General features: G+C 38.9%; 1 protein-coding gene across 1 annotated transcript in view; it reads right to left on the bottom strand.

The window, feature by feature from the left end:
* The window catches only part of ANO4 (anoctamin 4), a 245,140-nt gene that overhangs the window by 147,734 nt on the left and 76,712 nt on the right, over positions 1-20,694 (bottom strand). The window contains exons 6-7 of the mRNA XM_032593799.1: positions 8,111-8,211; positions 4,646-4,690 (exon numbers count right to left, since the gene is read on the bottom strand). Of these exons, the coding sequence (XP_032449690.1) occupies positions 4,646-4,690; positions 8,111-8,211 (146 nt within the window). The remainder of the gene's footprint in view (positions 1-4,645; positions 4,691-8,110; positions 8,212-20,694) is intronic.

The raw sequence follows: 20,694 nt of genomic DNA, 5'->3' as shown, positions 1-20,694 counted from the left end.
CTAAATTAAATGAAATAGGCTACTTCAGAGACACCTACTTTTCCCCAGACCAGAATATTATCAAAGCATCACACTTCAAACAGATTACATTTTCAGGAATGACATATCTAGAGGGAACCTACAGATAAATCTTTTTTTTTTTTTTTTTATAGTGGAGGTACCACACAGAGCCCGACATTGCAATAAATGAAGCCCTTCTGGACTGATAACAGACAACAGGAGCCTTGGATTTCTTTTTCCTCTTCTGAGAGCCAAGTCTCCTGTATTTATAGCCTCTCCTTGGATAGGAGTTAGGATTCTTTTAGGTCACAAGGCTACTAACTGGGGCACAACCTAAATATCTTATAGAAGAGTCTAAAGGCTTTGGAACATTTACATATATTAATTTTTTAAAATGGAAAATACAAGTCATTTTGTCATGTGCCTTTATACTCAACTGATAAGATTACAACTGCACTGAATATATAATGTAGTAGGGGCAACATTCTGCCAAAGAATTGCAAAGGATAACATCAGGCAGGTGCGTGTGGGCAGTGGATGGAAAAGGAATGAGTAGTAGTGAGACTTCAGCTACAAGCCACTCACAATTATCAAATTTGTTACTTTGTAATCACATTTTCTACAGACTATATTTGAATTATTTGGTGAAGGCAAAAAAAAAAACAGGCAGAAGATAGATGATAAATTTCCTCTCTTTATTGGATAGGCAATTTATAATGCTTTTAAGTTTGCCCGAAAAGTCAAAGGAGCATTTAATAGACCAAGTACATGATGAAAATAGCATTTACCTCCAGAATATATGTCTGAAATGCCTGAGTGTACTTTATGGGAGTCAGGTGACTTTTAAAAATAAAGTTATTTGTGAAAAGATGCTTAATTCTCTGCTTGCTCAACACAAGTTTATTATAATTTATAATTTCTCTTATCATTAAAAGAGATAAATGTGTTTCAGGGATTCTTTCATGAAGTAATGAAATGAAATATCATTTACGTGGATGAAGCTAAAAGCTAAATTAAATATCCATATCTAGGATGACATGAGAATTTTAGAATATTGGAGTCAGTGTTTTATTAATGGTGTACAATCAGGATAGCAAGATATAGATGCACCTTCAAGATGGCATATCAGAGACACTCTTCATAAGAGTTAAAATAGATAACAACATTTCTGACAAACTGCATTTTAAAAATTACACCAGATACTGGGCTTCACTAAGGTACACCACTACAGGAATGTGGTAAGCAATGAAGCTTCAGAGACATTCTGAATCAGTGCGTCATACTACCAGTTAGTTAGGGTTTCTTTTCCCTTCTCTTTGTCTGAGTCTTCCAGTGACTTTCAATGCCCAAATTCTTCTATGATTATGACTTATGCAGTTGAAGTAGCATCAACTTTTTCAGGCTGAAGATTGATGTTTAGTAAGTTGTTCAAGAAACAAGGATTTCCCAAACCCTTACTCACTCAAAACCTCTCCTCTACACGCATGGAGAATATGTGGTTGGTCACCTGCCACAATCTCTTCTGCTTCCTTCTTCTTGGCTACTGTTCTTAAGCCTATCCCCTTTCTTTTCCTCTATCTCAAAATTTACCAAGGTAGTAGTGAATCCTCCCTGCTTCTGATTTATCAGGGCCTTGTCCATTCTCCACCCAGCTATAATTTGGTTTCCATTATCCTCCTCTATGTGGTCATCATTCTCAAAATATATTCCCAGACCAGCCGCATTAACATCACTTGGGATCTTGACAGAAGTGCAAATTATTGTGCCTCACCTCAGAAACACTGGGGATGGGTCAAATAATCTCAGTACTAAAAAACCCTGAAGATAATCCTGATGTCTGCTCACATTTGAGAACCACCTCTCATGGGACAGCTATCATGGCAGTTATCACTAACTTCTAAATTATTTTAAATGTTTATTTAATTTTGAGAGAGAGAGATAGAGACAGAGTGTTAGCAGGGGAGGGGCAGAGAGAGAGGGAGACATAGAATCTGAAGTGGGATCAAGGCTCCGAGCCATTAGCACAGAGCCAGATGCGGGGCTCGAACTCACGAACTGTGAGATCATGAACTGAGCCAAAGTTGGATGCTTACCCGACTGAGCCACCCAGGCGCCCCTAACTCCTAAATATTCAAAATCGATTCTCATCTCTCAGCCTTCATCAGAAGTTGAAGAACACCCATTCTTATGGGAACTCATTCCTGGTACCTTTGACACAGTCCTCTCTTGGGTCTCCTCCTTAAATTGTTCATTTTCATCCTTCTTCCATTTCTTCCTGCCTCTTTAATACAGATTCTCCAAGGAATTGCCACTGGCCCTCTTTTTGTACTTTGCCTCCTTCCCTGGGAAATTCCATCTACTCCCCTCGTTCAAGTCATGACTTCTATATTTCTGAGTCCAAAATTGGATTCTCTAGCTTTACCTCTAAGCTCAACTGCTTTGCCATCATTTCTAGAGGCCTTCAAGACACCTATGTGTCAAAGACCTACTGTGAGTTATACTACAGAATTATTAAACAAAAATCATCATCTTTCTCACCTGTACCTCTTCTGGATTTTCATTCTTCTTTTACTTCCAACATTTTCCCAATCCCTTAGGTATGGAAACCTCTTTCTCTCCCTCAATTTCCAAATACTTGCTAAGTACTTTTGCTTATAATTTCACAATCTTTCTCATACACTTTGCCTTTCTGCTGTAGATTATTTTTTGTTTGTTTATCCAGGGAGAAGAACTATAATCTGAACAGTTTTTTCAAGTAAAAACTAAAGACAGAGAGAGAGAGAGAGAGAGAGAGAGAGAGAGAGAGAGAGAGAGATTATGACTTATTTTAAGGAAAAACTTTTTAATAGTCAGGTGCCCACAGCTGTATTCGGAAACTCCCTATCTCCACAGATATTCAAACATGGGCTGGCTGACCCTATAGCAGAAGTTCAAGTATCAATTGAGTGGTTGGACTTGATGACATTTGATACCCAATCCAACCTTGAGATTTATGGCTCCCTTTATCACCATTTTCTTTTAAGTCCTCATTGGTCTCTCCTCCCCCACAGTGTAACTGTTTCAGTTCCAAGTCTGTGATACTTTTGGCAGACCTGGTTTTCCTCTGCTTTTTTGGTGTGACCTCCTTTTTCCTCACTCAAATCCTCTCACATGTGTAAAGAAATTCATTTGCCCATTCACTGCACCTACTATGTGCTAGGTGCTCGAAATATAGAATTGGACAAGCCATCCTTGCCTTCGCACACCATCCAGGTGGATAGTGCGAACCTACATCATAGGTTACAGCACAGGCCCAGCAGTCTTGTGTTTTAATAAGCTTTCCAGGTTTGCTGGTTAAAGTTTGAGAGATATTGAGAACTAGTGATATAGGCTAATATGTTACCATCAGAGTTTTATAGAAGGTCATTATATGACAAGGGACTAATCTAAATCATGTAAATCCAGGGCACCTGGGTGGCTCAGTTGGTTAAGTGTCTGACTTCGGCTCAGGTCATAATCTCATGGTTTGTGGGTCTGAGCCCTGTGTGGGGCTCTGCACTGACAGCTCAGAGCCTGGAACCTGCTTCAGATTTTGTGTCTCCCTCTCTCTGCCCCTCCCTTGCAAATGCTATGTCTCTCTCTGTCTCTCAGAAATGAGTAAGCATTTAAAAACATTTTAATCATGGTGAATCCAAATGCCATCACTACTGTCTAAGGAAAGAAGAATTGCTAGTAAGGATTCTGTGCAGGGACATTTATGGAAACCACATCTTAGTTTCTTTGGATGTCAAGTCTTATACCCTACTTTGTTGAGTGCACATGCATTTGAGTAAACCCACTAAAATATATCAATTTATCTTATAATTATCATTCTGCATAGCACATAAACAGAGTAAACTTGAATCCTAACTCTCACAGAACAATAGGATTTTCAGAGAAATGCAATGGTCTCCAAGTTTAATAGCTCAGCTCAGGGTGAATGGTCACATAAGACTAATTAAAATTTTGAAATTAGGTTTCTAGTTATCACAACAGTATCAAATTAAAGGACTCCATTGATGCCCCCCCTGTCTCCCTGGCTTCTCAAAAAATAACAAGAAACAAGCTTTGGAAGCGTATATAGTACACTGAAGGCAATTTTTAGCCAGTAGAATTTTGGGTGGGTGGGGAAAGGTTAAAGAAAAAAGGAAAGTAGGAAGGGCTTCTGAGTAAGGTAATATATCTACATATTTTATAAACAAAGTCTTACTAACATAAGAGGGCCCCGCCCATGGGCTGCTGAATAGCTATCTGCTTTTTGACATATTTATTGTCTGCACTTCAAGATTTCAAGTTACTTATAGCGGAGGGTGGGATTTTTGTGGAAAAAAAATAACATTCAGACCAAAGATGCACTCAACAGCTGGGGATTTTTGGTAATTTATCTAATAATAGAATGGGCTATAAATTCTGTTCTCCTAAGTGTGAAGAAGTTACAGGGAAGATTCTGAGAAGAGCATTTTCATCTTTTCTCTTATCTTTCCAGGCTAACCTGAAATACCTATTTTGGAATGTTCATGGCAGTCAGTTTTGCCATGTGACAAAGGCCCCCAGCTTGTATTCCTTGTCATTGTTGGAACAAACAGGTCAACAGATCAAACACATCATGACAGAGCATGCTACTAACCTGCTCATGAACTTGTACCGGCGGGGCAGGTAATAGATTTTTCTCCTGGAAGAACAGCAAAAATGAAGCCAGTCGAGAAGAAAACCCATCGTCAGTTACAGTTTGAACTAGCAAGGAAGGAAAGGAGATTGAAGATAGAAGCCTGTAAGAGGTGAAGAAGAAAAAACTAAAAAGAGATTAACAGTGAGAAATGTAGTAGGAACATAGGGCATGCATTTTTGAGTCATGAAATCTTATGAAATATTTTCCATTGGTATTTCTTCCTCTCATTATCATAATTTTTTATGGTTGCTCTTTGCCTACACAGCCTGTGCAGAACGATGATTTGGAGCAATTGGTATTCGTATGAATTTAGCCGAGGTCAGCCTTTTTTTTTTTTTTTTTTTTTTAGGAATGAAGAAATGGATTGCCAGCCTGCTGGCAACATGCACAATTTAATGGGCATACTATTATATTAACTAATATTTATATAGCTCTTGAAGTTTACAGAAGACTTCTCTCATTTGATTTAGCCAGGGTAACATAAAAAGTACGTATTTTACAACCAGTATGGGAAGAACAGTAATCAGCATCAACATCCTACTGCAAATAACCGCACTAGGGAATACTGTCTAACCACTGGCTCTGATTGGACATGAATTAAAGAGGTAAAACAAGGAATCTTGGAAAAAAATCTTTTAAAAGTCAGACTTAGTAAGGGTGTGTTGTACTTCTGTGTATCTGTATTTTTTAAAGCACTCCAGATTAAAATTCTGGGTGTAATCTGAATGGAGAGTGTATGGATTAGATGCTTTATAAAAAAAAAAAAAAACAATTAGCCCTTTCATATTTTGGGCTTCAAACAATGGAGTAGTAATGAAACTGATGTGGTTTATATATATTCTGAACTGTTACTAAGCTATCTCACTTATGGAAAATGAGAAGTATATACACAACTTTGCCCATCAATGAAAACTGATAAACATATTCATGTTTTTAGTAGGCAAAACTACTAAAATAGAGACAAGATCACGAGCTGCTAGGGGTTTGTATTGAGGTAGAAGGGATGAACAGATGCAGTAAAAAATATTTTTAGGTCAGTAAAACTATTCTGTGTGACACCATAATGGTGGATACATGACATGGATTTTTCAAACTGCATAGAACTATACAACCCAAAGAGTGAACCCTAAAGTAAACTGTGTACTTTAGATAATAAAAATGTATCAATATTGGTCCATTAAATATAACAAATATACTACACTAATGCAAAATATTAACAATAAGGAAACTGAAAGTGGGGTGAGAAGGCATGTATGAGAACACCATACTATCAACTCAATTTTCTGTAAGCCTAAAAATACCCTAAAATTAGTCTATTAATTAAAAAAAATAAAAATAAAAGAGACCATATCCATGGACATATAAGTACTTAAGCAAATTTTGTTCACAAATTCCCTTAAGAAAATTATTCAACTTTGCTTTAAACATTGCAGGAGTAAAAAACCCAAGGAGACTAACCCAGGATTCAGAAGCGCAATCTACAGAAAATAATAAATACACACACAATTCTTTGAGGCATTTACATTTAGCCAAATTGATGTTTGTATATTTTGTTGAAGTGATATGGCAGGAAAATTCCTCCTTTGGAAATACATAGATCTCCTTAGGCTAGAGTTATTTACCTGAAACACTGGACAAAATAACTGCATCAAATTTAAGTGCATCAGGTTTTATCTAGTGAACCTATGCTTAAGTCAAATCACATCAGTATTAGTGAGGCTAATTAGTATCCACTATTAACACTATTTTGTCCTAACATTGTCCTGCAGGAATAACTACATTTACAAAGAAGATTATTATTCATAGTTATTACAGTTTTTCATTTATTCCCTGGATCACAGTCTCTTAATACGACATAAGGAAAGTATTAATGCTGCTTCCAGGCTGCACTTTTCTGCTATATAATGAGCATGTAGAAATGTTAGTTATGATACAGTCAGGCCCTTCATATATGAAATGGTTCCACATACTAGGAACTTGCTGTGCATTAACACTGCTCAAGTTTCCACAATCTCCTTGGGTTTTTTGCTTGAAAACTGTGTTCTGGTAGAAGGTTTTGTGAGATTGCTAGGGAGGAACTATCAATTTCACTAAGTTTTACTATCTCACTTTTATCAAAACACAGACTTTTGACTGTTGGCTGTAAGATGTTGGTCTGATACACGACTGTGTCTAAGCATAGATTTCTTTTCCTTTTGGTCTTTATGAGTGATATGGTATTAATCCGTATTAAATAGTTATAGCATTGATAAATAACTGGCTTTAATTAATTATAATTATAGTGTAACAAGTTTCAATAGAAACTAAACTGATAAATGACTCAGTGATTTTATATAATTTTTTTAATCTTCGGGTTCTCAGATTTCCTTTGTCACATTTTAAATACAAAAATAAGTCAAAAGTTTAGAACTATGTTTATGTCAATTCCTTTGAGAATTTTGCCTTGAGGTAAACAGATACTAGAAATCCCAGCCTCTATTTTGACTTGGTATTAGAACAAAAAGGCCAATAAACAAAGAAAGTAAGATGCACCAGGGAGATACATTACAGATCTCTGAGTGGAAATTGCCCTTCTCTAAATGTGTCCCTAGTGCCTCTCTCTAATTTCCCACAGCTCATTAAGAGGTATATTTTAGAATTGGCACCAGTTTGCTTGGTTTCTGTCATCTGACTTGGTCTTATTGGCAAATTGTGAATGAAAGGGTTTTAATTCTTTATTCCCTTTGGAACTTCCCTTGGTACTAAATCTCTCCATCTCCTTTAGGATATTCCATTATTTACTTCCTACATATTTTGGCATTTATAATTTCAAGTTTAAAACTTTATCTAGCAAATGTAGATACCTTTTCCTTAATCTATATGGAAAATAAGAATATCCACTACAAGATGAAGGTAAATTAATCCTTTAAATAACTAAGCAATCCACATGAAGTATTTTCTAGTCCCTTTGGAATAAATATCAATGATTATGCTTGCACAGTACTTATGAACTGACTTTTTAAAATTTAAAAATGATTTAAAAAGTAGATCACATTTTCATGAAATTTCTTGAATTTGCTTTAACGGAGGCAGATTTTAATGTCAGTAAGAACCTGCACCATCGATGCCTGGGGTCTGGCCATTCAAAGCAGCAGTACACAGGGCTTTTGAAAATGACATTTTGGAAATGAAAATGCCACTTGGAAAATTCTTATTTCTCAGAGGCAGTTGACATATTTACCTGCTAAGGACTGAATTAGCCAGGAATTTTCACAAAAAGCCATGAAGTCATCATAAGCCATAAAGACTGTATTTCCTAAGCATTTTAAACACCTTCTCTAATAATGTTTCAGTCTGCATTTCGGTTTTATTTGTTTCAAGAGAAGGGCACATTCGTTTTACAGGGAAGCAGTAGAGAGTGGGAAAAAATATATTTACACCTACCTGAAAGGCATTCTTACATTCATTTGTTCTGCATATCTTCCAAGCACTTCCCATGGGGCATGCAACTTCACAAAGATAATGTCACTATTTATTAGAGAAGACTGAAACAGAAAAAAGAAACAAAATTGAAAAGTATATTCAAATTTCCTATGGTTTAAATTGAGTTGGAATTTAGAACAGGAGTTTAGGATTTGGGGCATTTTCAGCCAAAACTGGGTCCTTGTGTGTGCATCTATTCATTCAAAAAATATACCAATATGTGTCCGGCACTGGACACCCAGCTGTGAACAAAAGAGACATGAATGCCATTTACATTCTACAAACATACAAAAAAAAGAAATAGGCAAAAACAGGTTTAAAAGAAAGAGATAAATTTAGATAGCGATGAATATTCTGAAGATAACAAAATAATGGGAGAAATTATAGGGAGGGGGGCACACACTACTTTGGGCAAGGGGTCCAGAAAGGCCCCTCTGCAGAGGGGACATGCAAAGTTGAGACACAAAGGAGCCAGCTGGGTAAGAGCATGGAATAAATGTTCCAGGGGCAAAGGCCCTAAGCTCAGAACTCGCGTGGTATGCTCTGTGTTTGAGGAGCAGTTAGGAGAGCAGAGTGGCTGGAGTGTATTCATCATAAAGATTAGCGTGAGTAGAGGTTGAAAAGGTGAGTGGGAGCCAGCATGTGCAGTGCTTCGCCAGCCATAAGACAACTGGACTTTATCCCAGGAACACTGGGAAGTCATTTTGATTGAGATTTTCAAAGATCACTGTGGCTAGTGCATGGAGAAAAAAATATATCAGGGAGAGTTGCAGAGAAAGCAAGAGAAGAAGAGATGCTCTCAATCATCCAGGCAAAATAAAAAATCGGTGGTTGTGGAGATAGAGGGTCTTCAGTGAGGTGAGTTTTGCATCTGGATCACTATCAGGGAAGGCTTTTTCAAAGGTTTTTAACTCCTCTTGGGCTTTTTATCAATACAGCACATAGACAGGAAAGTAAAACCAGGACTTCACATTTTAGTAACCACCCAACAAGTTTTGGTCTGTGTCTCTGGCCAAGGGATATCTCCAATTAGGAGACTTCCTTTGGAAGTCATCTCCCAGGACTGGGTTGTGGAAGGAGGTAGAAGAAAATTAAGAAAACAGTGAGCCAGACCAGTTTAAATTAGCAAAATGGTCTATTGTTTATCCATATCTTTTTCACACAAGCTCATTCTGGACTGCGTGCCATTTAAATTTTTATAGTATAAGAATGTTAACAGATATTTTAGGCTTGTGTGGCTAAGCTCTCCTTATAACAATATTTATAAACAATCCATTACTTTTACACAACTGACAAAAATAGAAGCCCAACTTTATGGGATAAATTTGTGCTACAGGGAATTGTTTTTAAATTGCAGATGATGTGCAGTTGCAATTCATTGCTCATATTTTCATTCAGAGTCTTTTTGCTGGGTTTATAAATATTGTACTTAATTTATAAGAATTCCCCAAGATATTATGAAGATCAAACTGGTACCAACTACAAAGTTCCCAGGAACTCTGATGGTGGTGAATTTCCCAAAGGTGAATTTCCCAGAGCCTGGGCCCAAATCCACAATGATGGAGGGCAAACTTTGATATTGGTCTGAAAACCAAACTTTCTAGCAATTCAGGCTGAAATGAGGTTTTATATTCTAGGTTGGGACAAGGAGACCTCTGGCTGTAAGCCCCCTAAGCACAAGGAACATTTCTGCTATTCACAGTCGAATCCTCCGGGCCTAGCACGGTGCCTGATCCAGAGGGAACACACAATCAATACTTATCTAGAGTATGGTTAGTGAAATGTGAACAGTTAGTCCTGGTCCAAGTGAAAGTTGCTTGTCCTGTGAAGCAAGAAGGATGAAGTGATTCTTGGAGCCACACAGCTGGTAAGCTGCAAATGAGGTACCCATCCAGGGAACAGACAAGCCAATATGCACTGAAGATGTGACAACCAGCTGTTGGATCTCTTTGCATGAACTGGTTTTCCATTGAGTAACCCATTATATCCAATCCTCTCTAGATTGGATGCTTATACCTACGTAGCCAGGGGGAGTGTAAATGAGCTCATAGGTAGCAATGTCCATACAGAACAAGGAGAAAGTGCACATACCCACAAAAATTTCCATCCTGTCCCATTCACGTCTGTAGATGCAGATATGAGATGGTCTCAGCTTATCAGCTGAGCAGTTTTTGCACTGGAAAAGACTGCCATTTGTTTTCCAATATATAGTACAGTTTTCCAAGTTATAAAACAGAAGACTATTTTCTAATAAATGGATCTTTTTGTTTATATTAAAGACATACATCAGATTCTGGGTAGGTATTATGGCTTTCCCACTTGAAAATGTTAATTTTGACATTGGGAATTCTTTAAGTTCACTTAGCCTTCCTACAAGATTTTACACTCACCTGCTTCTTCTCTCATCTTCCCAAGACAGAGTGAAACTGTGCATCAAGGAATATGGGAATGTAATTGATTCACAGACTCAACCAAACTCTGATTTATAGCAGAATATAATCTTTTTTTTAATTAAAAAACATTTTTTACATTTATTTATTTTTTAGAGACAGAGAGAGACAGAGCACAAGTGGGGGAGGGGCAGAGAGAGAAGGAGACACAGAATCTGAAGCAGGTCCCAGGCTCTGAGCTGTCAGCACAGAGTCCGATGTGGGGCTCAAATCCACAAACCGTGAGATCATGACCTTTGCCGAAGTCGGACGCCTAACTGACTGAGCCACTCAGGCAGAATATAATCCTAAGATACACTCTCTTTGTGAAATTACTGTAATTGCTAGATTTATAGAAAATAAATACAGTGGAAGAAAAATCATTTTGTAGAACTCCATGAATATGTGAAAATATTAAGGAGACTACATTAAAATATTATACTTAGGGCACATTTTAAATGCCACATTTCTGGGGCATCTGGGTGGCTCAGTCGATTGAGTGGCTGACTTTGGCTGAGGTCATGATCTCATGGTTTGCAAGCCTGAGCCCTATGTCAGGCTTGCTGCTGTCAGTGCAGAGCCCGCTTTGGATCTTCTGTCCACGTCTCTCTCTGTCCCTCCCTCGCTCACACTTTCTCAAAAATAAAATAAACATTTATTTATAAAAATAAATAAATAAATAAATAAATAAATAAATATCTGTCACATTTCTGTGTGTGGAAAAGCCAAGTTCATTATCTGAATACACATGGGGTCAACTAAAATTCTAATGTAGACTCTACCATTTTCTGCATAAAAGCATAGATGTTTTGACTCATTCAAGCGGGATAAAAATATCTTCATTTTTCTTATTTCAATTATAATAATAATTATAAAACCATCACTTTATTATTATTTTTAGAGCTTAATAATTTTGGAAACAATTTCACATTGTTACCTCATTTTATTCCTCACAAACCTTGCAAGGGAGGCTTTCCTTCCACTCTTTAAAGGGGAAAGAGGCCAAGTAATTCACTCACAGCCAAACTGAATGTTTATCCCAGAGAGAGCTGACACTCATATCCCTGGACTCCCTTGTCAATTTTACCTAATAAGTTCTGAGGTTTAAATAAATCTATGGCTTTGTACATGCATTGAAGATGCATAATTTCTGAATTGTTTATATAAATTAATCTGTTTATTAGTTTATACAAACTATACAAACTAATCTGAAAAGAATTCTGTATTTTAGAAAACAAAGCAACAAAAACAAGGCAAAAGTAAGCTACTAATGAATTAAGATTTGATTTGAGACTATTAAAAGTTACTTTCATAATCTTGAGAAAAGTCTTAGCTGAATTGCCTTGAATGATAATGAATGTTTAGTCATAGGTTGTATGTGTGTGTGTTGGGGGGTACTTATTACTTACATTCAGTTTTTCAAGGAGGAACTGAACATCATCCCAGAAAAATAAATATGAAACAGATTACTGCTAATTATATGGTTCATATATCACTCTTTTCTCTACTGCTGAATGATTATGCTACTGTTTCTAAATAGGTTTTTCCTCATTATTAAGTATTCCTTTCCACATAAATCCAAGAATGCAAGTGACAAAGCGAAGAGAAATGAAATGGTTTTTTGAAACATAGAGTTGTTTCATTAATATCCTGCCCCTTAGGTTAGAACCATGGGGAGAAGAAAAATGGCCATTTAAAGGAGTTGGGAAAATATCTCTGGAAGAATGGCTGGAGAAATTAAGAAGTAGCATGGAAACTACCTGAACTGGAAACAGAAAACATTCCTTCTTTCTTTCCTTCATTCAGCAAGATCCCATTCAATACCCTGTATGCACTAGATGCTAGAATGCAAGGATATGTAAGTCATGGTCCTTGCCTGGGTATGTCACAATTTAGTAAGGGAAGGTTAAATCAAGCAGCAGTACAGAAAAGTAGTGTGCCATTACCTAAATCAAGCAATCTCTCTCTCAAAGACATGTATATGAATATACACATCTTTGTATCTCATGAGCACCAATACCATTGCTGAGAAGGGGATACTGAGTGGAAAACAGGTTTGGATGTGGGGGCATGGAGGTAGTGCATAAACTCAGTTTTGGAAATGTTAAGTTTCAGCTACCCATGAGAAGATGCCTTGTGGGTAGTTAAATTAGTCTGGAACTCAGGGGAGCAGTATGGGCCAGAGATACAAAGTAAATGTGGCCAGGACATAGATGGCATTTAAATCTATGGGATTGGAAGAGAGCACTTTGAGAAAGAGTATAGGTGCAGAGCCACCTATGGGTAGCTGAACTTCAGAGGTTAGTTAAGAATGCAGACTCTGAGGTCAGACTATACATATTCATATTCCTATGTCTCTTTTACTAGCTCTGTGATCTTGGGTAAGCTATTTACCTCTCTGTGCCTCAGTTTGTTCAACTGTAAAATGGAAAAATGATAGCAATATCTAGCTATGGAATCACACTAAATGGCATAAAAAGATAAGATGTATGTAAAAACATGTTAGTTGTCATGATCTCCAAGATGGGCCATGCCATACTGGTAGTGTTGGGAGGAACATAGCTTTCCTACTCATCCAGTTACAACCTGTGAATATGACCAATAAGGAACCAGTATCTGAAGAGAATTTTCTAGTCTTTGACTACAAGGCTGAAGAAACCCTGAGAATCAAGCCTCAATTCCTGTCTCCTGTCCCTCCGTGGTCCCCAGGTCTCTTATATGTTAAGGACATTCATTCATTAAGATTCAACAGACATTCACTGACTACTATATATCAGGTACTCTGCTAGGTGCTGAATATACAAGATAGCTCGAATTTATAGTATAGAGTAGGGGACAAATATTAAACAACAAATAAATATGGGATTGAAAATTATGAGAAGTAGCCAAAAGGAAAAAATATATAATGCCATAAGAGAGAAGAATTCGGGGTACCTGCCTTAGATTTCCTGGTTAACCTCTGAAGGTATGGCATCTAACCTGAGATCCAAAAGATGAGAAGGTGCTAGCTGTGGAAGAAATCAAGTGAAGAACATTCCAGACAGAGGGAAAAGAAAGTATGAAGACCCAGAGATTGTACTAGAAACTAAAAGGCTCAGGTGACTGGAAATTGTTAAGTTTGAGGTAGGCAGAGTTACCTGAGATGGAGTTGGAGAAAATGGCTGTGGACAGACCATGCCAGGCCAAGTTCAATGTGGTAAGGAGTTTAGATTTTATTCTGTGAGGTCAGTGAGAAGTCACCAATGGGTTAAAAGCAGGAAGGGAACATGAAGCTTGTTTTAGAAAGTATACTCTAAATAGCCTATGGAAAATGTTCCAGAGGGAACCCAGGACTTGGAAGTTCAATAGGAAAGTTATTCCAGCAAGCCAGGTAAGACAAGATGATGGCTGAAACCAGGAGGCAGATGTAGTAAGGAAAAATGGGACAGACTTGAGATCAATTTGGAGGCAGATTTGAAAGTATTTGGGATTGGTCAAATGAGGAGAGAGAGAGAAAAAAATCCAGTGTCCAAATTAATGTGCACGTTGTTTCACCTGGAAAACTGGAAGGATGGTAGTACCACATAATGAGTTAGAGAATAATCAGGGGAAAGATGGCTGTTTGCTTTAGGATATGCTATAGTTGAGAACCTGGGAGATATATACATACAAGTGTGAAGTAGGCAAATGGGTATGGGAGTTGGCCTCAGGGCTAGTGGGGCTTATTAATTTGAGAATTACAGACACATCATTAATATTTAAAAGCACAGAACTTGATGTGGTCACCTTAGGAAGTAACAAAGACTAGGCACTAGGGCGCAACAACATTTAGAAGGTTTGGAAGAAGAGAAAGCAACCATCAAAGGAGACTAAGGAGGAACCACCAGAGAGGTAGATGGGAAATAACAAAGGAGACAAAACAGAAGCTGCGAGGAATGGGTATTTCTAGAAGGATGAAGTGATGAGCTGTGCCAAGTAAGGAGCAGCTCAGGGAACCCTTCCCACAGCTAGTCCGGGCTGATGCTTAAAGTTAGTGCCATTTGTCCCATCTCTGCTGCTGCAGCTGTCTCTTAGGGCTTGCTGACACTGCCCTTGGCCCTGGCTTTGAAGCTGATGCAGAGCTGAGATGGAACTGCTTCCAGTAGTGTTCAGCTTGTTCCCTGAAGCTAGGACTTTCCATGAGGAGTCAGAGCTGATTTCAAGGAGGACTCATGGGTACCAAGCTATGTCTCTCCCAAGTGCCACTCCCTGCCACATGCAAACCAGCAGCAAAGAATGAAGCCCGCACATGAGTCCCTTTGCCCATGCTGGGGAGAGACAGGAGTGCCCTCAGAGCACTTTGTCAAGGGGCAGAAGTGGCTCGAGTCTCTGCTCTGCACCTGGAGTTCCCTGTCTCTGGCTGTATGTTCTCCAACTTCTCCCAAGAATTCTCAGGCAAAAGCTGCTGGCAACCTCCCAGAATTTCTGAGATGGGCATGCAAATCAACCTCCCCTCTACCTCCAGGTCTCCTCACAAACACATATGCTAATTTCAAAGAAAAAGCTCATTGCAATTTGAGCTTCATTTTACATCTATGATATAGGTCTGAATGAGATGATGATCTTGTACACAGTCACACGTGGATAATATGTTTGTGTGTGTGTACATAAAGACAATATACCAGAAAGCACATGTGCCACAGAAACCTTATTCTGGGAAATTTTTATCAATCTATTTTCACCTCAGATACATTTTCAGTGACTAGGTTATACTAAAACAGGACGGTAGCAATTCTTTAAAAAGTAGCAAAAGAAGGGAAAGCAGTTTAAAAGGATTTGATTAATCCCTTGTTATCAAACATTTATTGTATGCGTATTCATCACTAGCTTTGTGCTGGGAAAGGGTCATTTGTGTTACAATAAGGCAACTAACTCTGATGTACCTTGGACTACACAAAAAAAGAAGACAGTTATAATAACTGTATATGCAATTTGAGTAGAATTATAAAACAACAAATAAGTGCATGACATGTCACCTTTCTTAATACATAAAGAAAATAGAGTAAACACATGGCGTAATGATTAAAAGTCCTAGCTTTGGAATTCCCAAGCTTTGGAATTCAAGGTTCAAGGGCCAGATGTGCTACTTAGTAACTGATGACCTTGAGCAAAATATTTCATCTCTATAAGTCTCCATTCTCTCATCTGTGAAATGTGAATTACAGCACTTCAGATTTCTTCTGAGGACTATGAGGTTTAATACATGCAAAGTATTTAGCTAGTTCTTTGTGCACTAAAAATGCTCTTTAAATGGTAAAGAAGGTATGTGATTTATCAAGGCATATGAAAACATTTTCAAAAGTTAAAGCTTTGATCAAAGAATAAAAAGGATTGCTTTCTTCAACCTGGTTTGCAAATTTTTGCCATGAAAATATAGTGATGGAACATTAGTAATGAAGAGGTATTTGCTTGGAGGGACTAGGAAAGGCAGCTGCATGTGAAAATTGAACACTGTTCCTCTCCAAGGATATTACAGAGTGAAGGTCTGGCTCAAGGGAGCCTGCCTCTCTCACTTTCAAGCTCATTGGATTCTGGTTTCATCTAAAAGATAAAAAATAAGAAAGTAAGATTGGGGTTATGTTTGTGCTAAATAGGAAGAAGGAACAGGTGGAATGGGGGAATGAAAATGGAGGTCTATTTGGAAATAGTCCTCCCATTGGTCTAGGTTTATCTGTAGCAACCCAAAGAAGTCTTGGGGCCCTATAAGAGGATATCAAAGTTAAAAAGGCCTGTCCATCATCCCTAGGCCAACTGAGCTCAAAAGATGATGCAAATCCATTTTTTAAATTTGAAAGAAATGGTCTTAAGAGAGCTGGAGCTTAGGAACAGAAGACTAATGAAAACCTAGGCATAGATACTTCCCAAAAGTATCTAGAAGTATCCTTGGTTTGTCTTGAAAGGTAACCATTGGCCAACAGACAACTGGGTACTACTGTGCAGTAGAAAGAATGCGTGGGAAGGTCCTCCCACAGCTCACTGCACACTTGGGTAAGTCACTTCACTCCTCTGACTCTCAGTTCCTCACTGACCACACAGAGATAACATGGTCCCTGAGCTGCAAATGTCTATGGCTGTTTTGAGGCTCAAATTGGAATAACATGTAAAAGCGTGTTGAAAATTGCCTGGTCCCAGCCTGGTCTCTGAGTGGACCTTAGATTTGCTAACGGGCCTTTCCTTTCTGACTTAAGTTTCCTCACCTGCAGAAGGAGGGGCTGGAATAATTCACTTGGTTCCAAACTTATTCAGTGGAAGTGTACCTTGGAAATCATGGTGTTCTCTGCAGGTGACCATGAATCTCATCCTGTGAACTATAATTTAACACTCACTTATCCATTTATGTATTCCACAAACCATTATTGAGAACCTACAAGGTGTTGGGAGGACAGCTGTGAATAAAACAGACTGAATCTCTGCTCCCATGAATTCTACTGGGGAGAGAGACTTTGAATAAATAGGTATATAATATTTCTGATGGTATGCCTTGAAGAAAAATAAATAAGGTGAAGAAAATAAAAAGTAATGGTTGGAAGATTTTATTTTAGATAGAGGGGTATGAATAGGCTTTTTGGTAAGGTGACATCTGAGCAGACACCCAAAGAAAGTGTATAAGAATGTGGTTTCATTATCCAGGGACAGAACATTCCAGGCAGCAAGAAGAGTCAAAGGCAAAGGGCCTGGGGCATAAATATGCTTCACATTTTAATTTATTGAGCACAAAGGGTCAAATCAGGGTAGTTACTTGCACCTGTTCTGTATCACCTTAGGCAAATAGCAGGGTGTCACTTTCTTATAACTATATTGGTAGAAAAACAAAGAAAACTCTTAAAATGCTGCAGCCAAAAAACATTAATTTCAGCTAGGAATTCAGATAAGCCTCTTGGAGAAAAAAACTACAGTGGTTCAGACCTGAAGACACATATAGATTGAAAGTGAAGAAATGAAAAAAGATATTCCATGCAAATAGAAATGAAAAAAAAAAGGCAGAGTAGCAATACTCATAAAAATGTAGACTTAAAAAAATACTTTGACGAGGAGTTACTAGGAAGATGGTGGCATAGCAGGACGTTGGGTTCACCGCGCGTCCTGCTCATCACTTAGATTCCACCTACACAGGCCTAAATAACACAGAACACTGCCAGAGGATTAGCAGAACGGAGTCTCCAGAGCCAAGCGCAGACAAGAGGCCCACAGAAGAGGGTAGGAAGAGTGGAGAGGCGGTGCGCGCTCCACGGACTGGCGGGAGGGAGCCGGGGCGGTGGGGCGGCCCGCCAGCCAAGCAGAGCCCCGAGTCTGGCTTGCAAAAGCGGAGGGGCCTGACAGAGTGTGTTCCGACAGCAAGTGGGACTTAGCATCTGGGAGGTCATAAGTTAACAGCTCTGCTCGGAAAGCGGGAGGGCTGGAGGACAACAGGAGGGAGAGTTGCTGAGCCCTGGGATGACACAGCTCAGTTTGGTGGGGAACAAAGGCGCTCGCCAGCGCCATCTCCCTCGCCCATCCCAAAGGGAACCAGTTCCTGCCAGGGAACTTGCTTGCTCCGCGCAAACACCCAACGCTGTGCTTCTGCGGAACCACCCCTCCAGCAGCGGGTCTGACTCCCTCCCGCTGCCACAGGGCCCCTGCTGAAGTGGATCACCTAAGGAGAAGTGAGCTAAGCCTGCCCCGCCTGCCCCCATGCACCTTGCCTACCCGACTCAGCTAATACGCCAGATCCCCAGCACCACAAGCCTGGCAGTGTGCAAGTAGCCCAGACGGGCCACGCCACCCCACAGTGAATCCCGCCCCTAGGAGAGGGGAAGAGAAGGCACACACCAGTCTGACTGTGGCCCCAGCGGTGGGCTGGGGGCAGACATCAGGGCTGACTGCGGTCCCGCCCACCAACTCCAGTTATACACCACAGCACAGGGGAAGTGCCCTGCAGGTCCCCACCACTCCAGGGACTATCCAAAATGACCAAACGGAAGAATTCCCCTCAAAAGAACCTCCAGGAAATAACAACAGCTAATGAACTGATCAAAAAGGATTTAAATAATATAACAGAAAGTGAATTTAGAAAAATAGTCATAAAATTAATCGCTGGGCTTGAAAACAGTATAGAGGACAGCAGAGAATCTTTTGCTACAGAGATCAAGGGACTAAGGAACAGTCAGGAGGAGCTGAAAAACGCTTTAAATGAGATGCAGAATAAAATGGAAACGACCACGGCTCAGATTGAAGAGGCAGAGGAGAGAATATGTGAACTAGAAGATAAAATTGTGGAAAAAAGAGGAAGCTGAGAAAAAGAGAGATAAAAAAAATCCAGGAGTATGAGGGGAAAATTAGAGAACTAAGTGATACACTAAAAAGAAATAATATACACATAATTGGTATCCCAGAGGAGGAAGAGAGAGGGAAAGGTGCTGAAGGTGTACTTGAAGAAATAATAGCTGAGAACTTCCCTGAACTGGGGAAGGAAAAAGGCATTGAAATCCAAGAGGCACAGAGAACTCCCTTCAGACGTAACTTGAATCGATCTTCTGCACGACATATCATAGTGAAACTGGCAAAATACAAGGATAAAGAGAAAATTCTGAAAGCAGCAAGGGGTAAACGTGCCCTCACATATAAAGGGAGACCTATAAGACTCGTGACTGATCTCTCTACTGAAACTTGGCAGGCCAGAAAGGAATGGCAGGAGATCTTCAATGTGATGAACAGAAAAAATATGCAGCCGAGAATCCTTTATCCTGCAAGTCTGTCATTTAGAATAGAAGGAGAGATAAAGGTCTTCCCAAACAAACAAAAACTGAAGGAATTCGTCACCACTAAACCAGCCCTACAAGAGATCCTAAGGGGAATCCTGTGAGACAAAGTACCAGAGACATCGCTACAAGCATGAAACCTACGGACATCACAATGACTCTAAACCCATATCTTTCTATAATAACACTGAATGTAAATGAACGAAATGCACCAACCAAAAGACATAGGGTATCAGAATGGATAAGAAAACAAGACCCATCTATTTGCTGTCTACAAGAGACTCATTTTAGACCTGAGGACACCTTTAGATTGAGAGTGAGGGGATGGAGAACTATTTATCATGCTACTGGAAGCCAAAAGAAAGCTGGGGTAGCCATACTTATATCAGACAAACTAGACTTTAAATTAAAGGCTGTAACAAGAGATGAAGAAGGGCATTCTATAATAATCACAGGGTCTATCCATCAGGAAGAGCTAACAGTTATAAATGTCTATGCGCCGAATACGGGAGCCCCCAAATATATAAAACAATTACTCATAAACATAAGCAACCTTATTGATAAGAATGTGGTAATTGCAGGGGACTTTAAAACTCCACTAACAGAAATGGATAGATCATCTAGACACACGGTCAATAAAGAAACAAGGGCCCTGAATGATACATTGGATCAGATGGACTTGACAGATGTATTTAGAACTCTGCCTTCCAAAGCAACAGAATATACTTTCTTCTCGAGTGCACATGGAACATTCTCCAAAACAGATCATATACTGGGTCACAAAAGAGCCCTTCATAAGTATACAAGAATTGAAATTATACCATGCATACTTTCAGACCACAATGCTATGAAGCTTGAAATCAACCACAGGAAAAAGTCTGGAAAACCTCCAAAAGCGTGGAGGTTAAAGAACACCCTACTAACGAATGAATGGGTCAACCAGGCAATTAGAGAAGAAATTTAAAAATGTATGGAAACAAACGAAAATGAAAATACAACAATCCAAACGCTCTGGGATGCAGCGAAGGCAGTCCTGAGAGGAAAATACATTGCAATCCAGACCTATCTCAAGAAACAAGAAAAATCCCAAATACAAAATCTAACAGCACACCTAAAGGAAATAGAAGCAGAACAGTAAAGGCAGCCTAAACCCAGCAGAAGAAGAGAAATAATAAAGATCAGAGCATAAATAAACAATATAGAATCTAAAAAAACTCTAGAGCAGATCAACGAAACCAAGAGTTGGTTTTTTGAAAAAATAAACAAAATTGACAAACCTCTAGCCAGGCTTCTCAAAAAGAAAAGGGAGATGACCCAAATAGATAAAATCATGAATGAAAATGGAATTATTACAACCAAT

This window comes from Lynx canadensis, chromosome B4, assembly GCF_007474595.2.
Source record: "Lynx canadensis isolate LIC74 chromosome B4, mLynCan4.pri.v2, whole genome shotgun sequence".
In the NCBI taxonomy this organism is placed as follows: domain Eukaryota; kingdom Metazoa; phylum Chordata; class Mammalia; order Carnivora; family Felidae; genus Lynx; species Lynx canadensis.
The sequence above is the reverse complement of the archived record's forward strand: the minus strand, read 5'-3'. Positions and strand labels throughout refer to the sequence as shown.